This window comes from Physeter macrocephalus, chromosome 1 (assembly GCF_002837175.3).
Source record: "Physeter macrocephalus isolate SW-GA chromosome 1, ASM283717v5, whole genome shotgun sequence".
Classification (NCBI taxonomy): Eukaryota; Metazoa; Chordata; class Mammalia; order Artiodactyla; family Physeteridae; genus Physeter; species Physeter macrocephalus.
In genome coordinates, this window is record NC_041214.2 from 16,123,317 (window position 1) to 16,134,232 (window position 10,916).

The 10,916-nt window shown below is 44.2% G+C and overlaps 1 protein-coding gene across 3 annotated transcripts; it reads right to left on the reverse strand.

The window, feature by feature from the left end:
- Positions 1-2,901: 2,901 nt before the first annotated feature.
- P2RY1 (purinergic receptor P2Y1) lies at positions 2,902-8,656 on the reverse strand. 3 transcript variants are annotated; one of them, XR_003679426.2, is made up of 2 exons: positions 7,265-8,656; positions 2,902-5,289 (listed from the first exon to the last, which is right to left on the reverse strand). XR_003679426.2 is itself a non-coding variant. In XM_028488528.2 (2 exons), the coding sequence occupies exon 1, from the start codon at positions 8,566-8,568 to the stop codon at positions 7,447-7,449; it is 1,122 nt and encodes a 373-aa protein (XP_028344329.1). In that variant the 5' UTR covers positions 8,569-8,656; the 3' UTR covers positions 2,902-5,057; positions 7,409-7,446. The 3 variants fall into 3 exon arrangements, 2 of the variants coding, with proteins under 2 accessions (XP_028344329.1, XP_028344328.1); XM_028488528.2 differs by having other exon boundaries at positions 2,902-5,057; positions 7,409-8,656; XM_028488527.2 differs by having other exon boundaries at positions 7,409-8,656.
- Between the last annotated feature and the right edge of the window lie 2,260 nt (positions 8,657-10,916).

A 10,916-nucleotide genomic window follows, 5' to 3' on the forward strand; every position in this document is an offset into this window, starting at 1 on the left:
GTCCGCGCTGGTAGCCGCGGCTCGCGCCCGTCTCTGGAGCTCCTTTAAGCGGCGCGCTGAATCCCCTCTCCTCGCGCACCAGGAAACAAAGAGGGAAGAAAAGGTCTCTTGCCTCTTAGGCAGCTCCAGACTTTCCCGAACTCCCTCCCGGCCAGCCGTGGCGCACTAGCCGCTTCAGGCTGTGTTCACGCCGCCAACCCCAGTCCTCTCCCTGGGGTCTGACCTCTGAAGCCCGAGCCTCAGCTCCCAGCCCCCGCCCGCCCCGGCGGGGGAGCAGACGAGCCTCCCGGGCTGGTGAGTGCTGGTCGGCACCGATCCTCTGTGCGGGAATCTCTCCGCTCTGCCCTCCGCACCCCTGTGGCTGCGCTCTCCTCCGCGACTCCGAAGCTCCCCCCTCCACCACCCGCAGTCTCCGCCCGCGAAGGGGCTCCTAGTGTGTGGAAACCTTTCCTCCTTCACGGCTCCCTCCCACTGGTGCAGGTCCCGTCCCTATTCTTTTGTCTCTGTTTTTTCTTTTTTCTTTTGCCCTACCCAGGTACGTGGGGGAGTTTCTTGCCTTTTGGGAGGTCTGAGGTCTTCTGCCAGCGTTCAGTAGGTGTTCTGTAGGAGCTGTTCCACGTGTAGGTGTATTTCTGATGTATTTGTGGGGAGGAAGGTGATCTCCACATCTTACTCTTCTGCCATCTTGAAGCTCCTCAACAACTAAGATTCTTTGTGTTGATTTAAAAATAGTTTCTGAAAAACAATCTCTCATGCCCTATTCCATAACTCCATGCTACCTTTTGCTGCGTAGTGTCATTTTTTAACTTTTTTGACCAGGTCCTCAATAAGAAATCAAATGTCTACTGTGACCCAGGGCACAAGTACACGTAAATATATGTAAATATATGTGTTGTGTAAGTGTGTGTGTGTGTGTGAGTGTGTCTGAAGTTAAAATCACAAAGACTTGCTCACTGATTACGGACTGTGATCTATAATGATCCATTATGTGAATGAGTGCCTATCATAACCCACTCTCTCTACTCATTTTCTGACCCACCAATGGGTCAAGATCCACAGTTTGAAGAGCCCTGGGATGTGGGATAATGTGTTAATAGGAGTGAGAACCCTCAGGGTTTTTTTGCTACTTCCACCTTTGAACGTGAAAATTTTACTCTCAGGAGCAAACTGAGGTGACTGGATTGGATCATCTCCAAGGCCTCCTTGTGTTTTAATCTATCATCAGGGAGTTTCCACCTTCACGCAGATGATCTCCCTTCATCTGGTAAACAGGAAAGGCAGTGCATTTTCCCCCCTCTGTGCAGTACTGACTGCTCCCACGTGCCTCCCATCACCCCTACTCCTTACCCACGTCCATTTCTATGGGGCTTCAATGCTGTCAGCTGCTCAGCCCAGGGGCCTGACTCCATCCACAGCTGTTGTTTGCATTATTGGTCCCAGAAACCACGCTGGCTGGGGATGTTAGGCTCTAGGGTCTACCCCAAAGCAATATAACCTTGCAGGGTTAAATCAAGTAAGCACAGTATTAATATTTACATGGATTTCTAGTGACATATGTTGTGTCTTTAATGGCCCATCCATCAGACTTTTAAACCATAACAGATCTACTTTGAATTTAGGACATGTTTTTTACATTTGGAAATAGAAACTCTGACCATATCTGGTAGCAGAAGTCTAAACCTCCTGAAAAGAAAATATAAACTTCCCAGTTCATGAAAGTAAAAAAGAGAATTTAAACACAGTATATTTACTTGTGGATAGAGAAGTTTCTCTGACTATAATCCCAAAGTGATTTTGAAAATCACAGGGTGCCCAAAGCGTTATGGTAAATTCTTCTTAAGTCAGAAAGATAATTATCTGTATAATTTCTGTGTATGCACTAAACAAACATACACACACGCACACACACACACACACATACACATATACATAGCCACAAAACTCTACCAAAGCTGATGTTAGTAAGTGAGGACTCCTGAGTGGTGAAGTCTGGATAGTACAGTCAATTAAGGAGTTAAAACTGAGTGACAGTATCTTAGGGGCTGCAAGAGATTTGCATTTTTCTACCCACAGGATTCTGTGATAGGGCACCTGTCTCAGTAGACAACCAAAAAATCCAGTGCAGGACCCTAGTGCACTTACCTTCCCCACTAAGGAAAAAAAGTAATGCTTTAAGCATGTGTCCATTCCAGGTACAGCTTTTCACTGCATAGCAACATATATATGGTGCGTGTGTGTGTGTGTGTGTGTGTGTGTGTGTGTGTGTGTATCAATATATAAACTTGAGAGAAGTAGGCAATGTAGGCTAATAGATAAACAGAAACCACAAAGGATTATTAGAATGACTACCTCCATCGATTAAAAAATTAGAGGAGGCATTACGTTACATTAGATTACAGCTAAGTTTAAACACAGAACACTAGTATGAGAAATATGTATTATGTTCCATATTTTCCTCAAAAACTTAAATCAAGTTCCTATTAATATTTAAATATCAAATAATGATGATCTTATCAGTTACCTTGCACTAGGATTCTTTCTTTAACACTTCACTTCTTCCAGTCCAGGCTACATGTTAAGAGATGCCTGCGCTGATTCAATATATCCTAGTATTAGGAGGATAGTAGTAAATAGTATTGCCAATATTTGCCAGCCGGTATAATGGTACATGTCAAAATTTGGAGAAACTTGTAAGTATTAGTACTATAATAACATAGAAGCCATCAGACCACATTTCATAGTTTTATTGAGACTTTTTCAGTTTTAACTGTCTATGGTAGGTACAATTCTAATGACCATGATTATATCAAAGCTCTTCTGTTATTACCAACAGCAGATACGAAGTTGGCTGCCATGCCATGGACACACACACACACACACACACACACACACACATTCCAAGCTGTATTGAGACTTTTTCAGTTTTAACTGTCTATGGTAGGTACAATTCTAATGACCATGATTATATCAAAGCTCTTCTGTTATTACCAACAGCAGATACGAAGTTGGCTGCCATGCCATGGACACACACACACACACACACACACACACACATTCCAAGCTGTACACTCCTGCATGCAAACTTATAGGAAATGTACATTCCTTTTAAAACACAATTATGCACAATTAGTCTGGAATCTGTTAAGCTACCATTGATTTCGATAAACCTGAGAAAGCTCAAAATGTCAAGTAACACTGTTTCCATACTGCTCATTCAATGGCACTATTAATCACAAAGAAATCTAGTTCAATTATCTATATTAAAATTACAGATAGTATAAAAATAAACATTTTGGCAAAAGCACTAAAACATACTAGAATTCAAATTCACAATTTTTGATATATAACATATATTCCCCTTCATATTAATTTGTAATGATGTGTATAATACAATGTACAACAGAACTAAAAAACTATAACAGGATTCAGCAGCCAAATAATATACAGTTATTACTGTAAAACTTGGAATTAAAGTTATCAAATGAACAAAGAAAACAATAAAATTACTAGCAGTGTTGAACTTGCTGGTAGTGTGTTACTTAGAAACTCCATCTCAAAGAAATTAAGATTATACTATTTCACCTTGAGAAGAGACACAAAATAAAAATTGAAGCGGAATTGAGCACAGTAACTGATTACACCAGCTGCCTCTTTCTCTCCCCATCTCCCTAAAGTATTTCCTCAAACTCTAATGTTGTATCTGTCATGCCCATCTCACCAGACTTCTAAAACGTAAGAGATCTCCTTTGAATTTAGGACAAGCCTTTTGCATTTGGAAATGGGAAGCTCTGACTGTATTTGGGCACACAATTCCAGATGTATTAAAAAGACAATATAAACTTTTCTACAATAGTATATAAAATGTAGACAATACAGACCCAGTCTGGCTAAGATATTTTGTATTTACTATCGATTGACACCGAACTGTGTCTATGTAGAAAGAACCCTAAATAAAAAGATAAACGTGCAAAAGCATTTGTAGAGAAAATGAATCACTTGTATCACAAAACAGATTTTCGTATTTTAGATAAAAGAAATCTGAAGACTTAAACATTTCAAGATACTGATATTTGGAAAGCATCATAATATACAGTAACTCTCATTTGTTATGCATCATATATTATGTAAAATACACCAGTGTGACATATTAATATTATACATTGTAATAAATATAATTTACCTCAGTATGTTGGAACTTTCAAGAAAGATCTTCAATCTGTACAATGGAAGGGCTGTGAGCTTCATCAATAAATACTATTATGATAGTTACAACTTGACCAGCAAAGTTAAAGCTTCACTATATCTCTAACTAATTACAAATCTTTACTGTCACCAGTCCAATTCCAGCTGCTACAAGCTGCTACAGCGCTGTCAGCACTGACCTCTCTTGTATCCAAAGGCAGTGTAGTGCACTGCCCTGAGGAGACTGAGAAAACCTACAGGTCATGTCCATGTCACAGTCGGTGCACTTTGTATGAATTTTCAGTCAAGGACTGGAATTGAACAGTCCTGGAAAATACAGTAGCAGACTTCATGCACCTCTGGCTTTACCACATCCCCTAAGGCCCCAACAGACGGATGTAGTCCAACCCTTTTAATCCACGGAGAGTGGTCTTGCCAGGGTCAAGAGTTCCACAGCTGGCCAAGTGGCAGTGTCACCATTTTAACTCCAAATCCTACTCTCATGCTGTATCTCTTCTTGGTCTGTGTTTTTAGCATTTCAGTGCAAACACTGATGCAAACAAGTGCAAACATTGCAAACATTGTTTGCAAACAATTGCAAACATTGACGTTCAAAGAGTCAAAGATGCCAACTGATGAGCCATAGAACGCCTTGAGCTTGGCATTCAGTTTTGTAGTGTGAAATTTAGTTAACTGATAAGTTCTGTAATTTTGACTCTTTCATCAAAATGCCAGTAGATTTCTGCCTTTACTCTTAAAATACCTACTCTTATCATATATCATGAATCAGATCTTCAGCCAATAGATCACCGCTTTATCTTGACCCTCTGTATGTTTTCATCATTAGCAGACTCGTCCCAGAGACCAGTTTGTGCCTGGAAGGGGTTGGAGAGATCATTCTTGTCACTATTAGGCAGGCATCTGCATGTCATGATTGTCTAGCACGTGATGTATGAAGCTAAAGAAGAAACACTCTGGAAAAAGCATGCCAAGAAGTAAAAGGGCATTTCTAGTCACTGTTCACCTCCACACTGGACCAAAAGAAAGTTCTCTGGAAGCTGAAACAATGTACTTAACACATACTGTAAATCAGGCTGGGCATCAGACCTAAAAGGAAGAACACTAAAGTAAATGGTGAGGGGATATTATAGAAATGTGTACCATTAGCCTTCGAGTTTAAGGATGATACAGGCTTTGACATTTCCATTTTGGCCAATTTAGTGAGATTGTGTCTCACTGAACATGATATTTGACAGGGGTAACACACTCATGACATATCTTAGTCTTTTTCTTTTAGGATTCCACAACAGACAACACTGCAGGGCCCTAACCAAATGAGAACCTAGCTAACCCTTCTCTTTTCTCAAAATGAGGAGGTGTAGGTAGGGCATCTAGAAGGTTTCTTCTTGATTTGGTTTCTATAATTCTGTGCTTTAAGACTGAACATGTGAAAAAGCAGCACTCTTTAGGATGGCTAAACAGCTCTTCTTCATTGATCTTAGTGGCTGGAGCAAGTCTAGGAAGAAACTTTAGGGCTCACAAATCTGCAGTCCACTGAGGCCCTGCAAGAACTGAAGCCCGGCTCTGACTTCCCTGCCACCAGGTCGCACAGGGCGCTAAGGTTCTCACCTTGAGACACAGCCCTAAACTGCTCTACATATAAAGTGCTTTCAAACAAGTTACCCCACCATCAGTTGCAGACTCTGATATTGGCTTTGTTGGGGGTACCTTCACAATTGAAAATTCCTTTGACACTGGATTTATTTATTTGGTGTTGGAAATTGTCACCTCGCCTCATTATTCGGCATTAAATCGAATTTGACCATTTCAAAGGCTAGCAATGCCACAATTCAATATTCACTGAAAATCGTTATTAAAGTTATTGAAGTATTTTACAGATTTGTCATTACTGCCTGGCAGAGGGAAAATATAAAAGAAAACACTGTCTGGTGGTCTTCTCTTAAACTATTACTAGTCTGATTAGTAGTTTCTGTACCTTACTTTTTAGTGCTGTGGTACTTCAAGTACTTAAATTTAATTCCTCAAATTTCCCTTTCCCATATGTTTGGAGTTTTTTTCCTTCAAATATGAGGATGTAAGATCCAGTAAAGCATTATAGCATTTCATTCTACCAACACAACCCATACAAATTCTGCCTCCTTCTTTTTATATTGCATTTAATGTTTTCCAGCATTTGGAAGGAGGAAAAACAAAACAAAACAAAAAAGGGGCCTTTACACCATAATTAATTTAAACTAAAGTCCTTATTCTAAAAATGTCTTCTCCCCACTCCCAGTTGCCTCATACATTGGAGAATATGTTTGCAGGCTATGCATTATGGATGACTGTCAGCCACTCTCCCGCCTGCCTAACATTCCTCAACTTGCTAACAGTTATTCAACTTCGGTCTGTAATTTATCCGTGATTTTTAAAACTGTTTTTACAGATGGAAGTGAGCATTTGTACTGGAACACAAACACACTCCTAGGGCACTGCACGGCAGTGGTGCAAGTAAATGCTCTTTGTCACAGGAAGTCTAACAGAGTTCACGGTGTTTACAAAGGAAAACACATGCACTTCGATTATTTTGAAGGCATTTTACCTGTAAGATAATATATACAGGATTCCACCACCAAACTTTTAGCACCCAACACAGAGTGAGCAGTTTTCTAGAAATAACTGGGAGATAGTCACTTTTTAGACTTGTAAATTCATTGACTTGACTTTTCTATTTAATTCTCCAAAGTAATTCAGCCAGCCATCACCTATGCTTACAGGACCAAGAGACACCCAGCTGCAATCTGTTCATCTGCTACTGAATGAACCGAGTTTAGTATTTTGCTGTACTACAGTAATTTGAGAATGTGAAGTTTCAATTTGTTCCTACCTCAGATTATTAAAAACAATAAAGACTACATGAATCACAAACTCAAGTTTCAGGTGGTCAGTTTTCTTGGTGAAGTTATTAATATCCAAATAGCTCCAGTACTCATGTAAACTTTAAACAGAAGAGCTTGCAAATTTTAAAGGCAGAAGAGAAAGTAAATATTTAAGTAGGATAGTATTATTTTATGTTACATACCCAAACAAGCTAAGTGTGGGTGTAGGCATTTCCACTTCTTTTTTTTTTTTTTTTTTAACTCACTGCTTTCTTGGTTTGAATTTTCTCTAATCTTACTAGAAACTTAAAGGGGAAAAAAGCACTTGGCTCTATTAAGCATCCTACCATGTTACAAAAGTGGGCGTTTGGGGATTCTTGCGTCTTCACAAGCTTGTATCTCCATTCTGCTTGAGCTCGGATAAAATATTGAGAGTCATGTCTTCACTCTTGGACTGCAAATTTGCCTCACTTCTTCTGGAAGCTTTCCTGGTGGCTCGGGAGAGTCTCCTTCTGAAAGTGTCTCCTGCCAAGAAATAGAGAATGGGATCCACGCAACTGTTGAGACTTGCTAGACCTCGTGTCACCTGATAGGTGGCATAAACCCTGTCATTGAAAGCACACATTTCTGGGGTCTGAAAATCCAGCCGGGCCCTCAAATTCATTGTTTTCATCACGTGGAAAGGGATGTAAGACACAGCAAAGACGGTCAGTACAATAATCACCAGGTAAATGGATTTCCTCCTCAGAGGCGAATTGTCCAGGTCTTTGTAGATCAAAGCTCTCACAATTAATCCGTAACAGCCCAAAATCAGCACCAGAGGGACACAGAACATGGCCACGGTCGTGCACATGCTGTAGATGAAATAACTTCGCAGGTACTCGTCTGAGGTGGTGTCATAGCAGGTGACGGTCTTGTTTTTCCGGATCCCGGTGCCGGAATAGAAGAGGATGGGGGAGATGCCCACCACCACGATGAGCCATACCAGCGCGCTGACACAGACCGCGTTCTTCTTCTTCAGCCTGCCCAGGGACTTGAGCGGGTACACCACACCGCTGTACCGGTGCGCGCTGATGCAGGTCAGGAACAGGATGCTGCCGTAGAGGTTCACGTGGAAGATGAACCGCTGCAGCTTGCACATGGCATCCCCGAAGATCCAGTCGGTCTTACTGAAGTAGTAGAAGATAAGCGCCGGCAGAGTCAGCACGTACAAGAAGTCCGCCAAGGCCAAGTTGAACATGTACACCGAGATGCCGCTCCACGGCTTCATGTGGAAGACGAACATCCAGATGGCCACGCTGTTGCCCAGGAAGCCGACGATGAACACCAAGATGTAGACAGCTGGCAGGTAGTAGAACTGGAAGCCTGTCTTGGTCAGCGCGCATCTGAACGGAGAGGCGCCGGCGGCGGTGGAGGCCACTGTGCTGTTCCCCCAGGGCGAGCCCGGGCCGGCCAGGAAGGCAGCGTCCGTCCCATTGGGGACCGCCGGCCACAGCACCTCGGTCATTCTCTCCTCCCCGACTTAGGCGGCGGCTCCAAGGGGCAAGCGGCGGCAAGAGGAGGGCGGCGGCGAGGGGCGCAGCGAGCATCGGAAAGGCGGGCGAGCAGACGGGAGGGGGCGCCGGGGAACTCTGCGGGGGGGCGCCAGCAGGGGCTCACCCGCGCCGGCTCGGGCCCCGCGTTCGCCGCGGGCCATGAAACCTGCCCCGGGCCGCGACCGAACCGGGCTGCCCGGAGGACCAGCAACTTCCCGGTGAGGCTGGCGGCGCCGAGGTTACACAACAGGGCGCGAGGGACACCGCCGCCGACGACTTTCCGACTGCGCTTTCCCGAGGGGCCGCGGGTTCGCGCCGGAGAGCGCGCCGGCGGCTCGGTGAGGTCGAGCCAAACTCGCTGCTCCGCGCTCCGAGGTGGGGAGGGCGCGCCCCGACCTCCTTCCCCCAGAGATCAGCTGCGTTTGGGCATCTTCCTGCTCCCTACCTTTGCAAGCCGGCAGCTCGGCTCTAGGGCCCGCGCCGCTGCCTCCGCGCCCCCGGCGCTCAGCCTCTGGGGGCCATCGGAGCGCGCGTGGTCGCAGACTCGTGCGCTTGTGGATCGCGGCCGGCGCGCCGTCGGTGTCGGCTCGCGGGCTCTTCTGGAGACCTGCTCGAGTGCAGGCGGCGGGAGGGCGAGCGGGCTCCCCGCGAGGGTGGGCGGAGTTTGGGCACCCGGGCGAGTCCGCGCTCCTCCGCGAGGCGAGGGGCGTGCCTCCGCGAAGTTCGCCCGGGGCCGGAGGCGTCTTCTGGGAGAGCCTGTCTTCACCAGAGTCGGCGGTCAGGGCGCGCTCGGTCGGGGTCAGGGGTAGGGCTGGCTGCTGGAGAGCGATTGGCCCGAGAGCGCTCCTTGGCTCTTCCGCCAGCTATCTCGGCAGGGTGATGTTGCTGGCACACAGGAAACCCCGCTGACCGCTCAGAGCCTTCTGCCTACAACCCTGGAGCGGAGCGGAATGAGACTCAAGTCTCCAGGGCCCTCAAGAGCCACGCCAGGTGTTTGCGCGTTCCGAGCAGCCTGTAGTCCCCAACTGGGAAAGCCCTGGCGTTGCAGGGCTCCGCGCTTCACCGAGACCGGATTCCTGGCACTTGGCAGGAACCTGCTGCTCCCAGAAAGCTTTCAAAGGAGGGAGGGTGGGGAGGGAAATGGGGAGAGTCTCTTTCTGTCCTTCTAGTCTGCCTTTCCCCTTTTATTTCAATACGGTTTCTCTTCATCAACCGCATGCTAATAAACCGACGTCAACTGGTAACATCAACGTGAAAATTTCTAAAAGGGCTTTGTAAAAGTGTTAGTAGTTGATACTTGACGTTGCTTCAGCACAATTTGTTACCTACCACTTACAGACAACGCAGGGTCCCCAAATCCTCCTGTCCAGTACATTTAATGAAAGATCAAAGGCTGCAATAAAAAAATAAATAAAAACATATTGTTCAGGAAATAACTTGAATATTAAATATAAATTTATATAGATAGATGTAAAGACAAATTTCAACTCCAAAGTGATTAAGGTGTGGTTTGGGGGTTTTATTACCAATCCTATTTCTTTAGGCTAAAGTGATTAGTCACAAATATCTCTGGTAAGTACCCTAACAATACTGGTTGAGGCTTCCTTGAATGCTACATTTATTCAAAAACTCGTTTTCATGGCTTGAATGTATCAAATTTTAGAGCAATGCACTTCAAAATTGTAGTTGAGCAAGTTTGGTTGGAAAATGAATGATTAGCTATTGAGGGACATATTTAAATGGGCCCTCACAGGGATGGAATCTAGCAATCTTGACAATTTATTAATTAACATATGCTTTATGTGAAATATTCACAAAGGCTTTTCTCTTTGAAGAAAAAAAATCCCAAAGAAAATATCTGTAAAATACATACCATAAAGATTTCTTTCTGGTCCCAGATGTTACATAATAATGTTCTCTTAAAAAATGCTCAGAGGAAAACCTGGAGCTCCTGGCTTTGATACTACAAAGGAAAATTCCCCACAAGGACCAGACAGTCCTTTCCAGGGACACATGTAGAAAGGACCATATCCCAACACATGGCATTGTGAGCACACTGGTATTTTGTGTTGCGGTCAATATAACAGCATGAAAATAAATGATAAAACTAGGGTAAGTAAACTCAAGGGCATGAACGTTGTTTTGAAAACAAGTCTCAATTGAAATGAATGCTACAGGCCTCAGTTTTCTCAGCTACAAAATAAGGGAGTTGGATTTGATTTTTTTCCCCATCCATATATGATTCTATAATTCCAAGTCTTAACATGAAGCATTTTCATATTCTTTGATTAGGATGGTACTGACTGGGATTATTTTCTAT

Coding starts and splice junctions, on each gene's coding strand:
- P2RY1 (XM_028488528.2), bottom strand. CDS start 8,568: ATGACCGAGGTGCTGTGGCCGGCGGTCCCCAATGGGACGGACGCTGCC.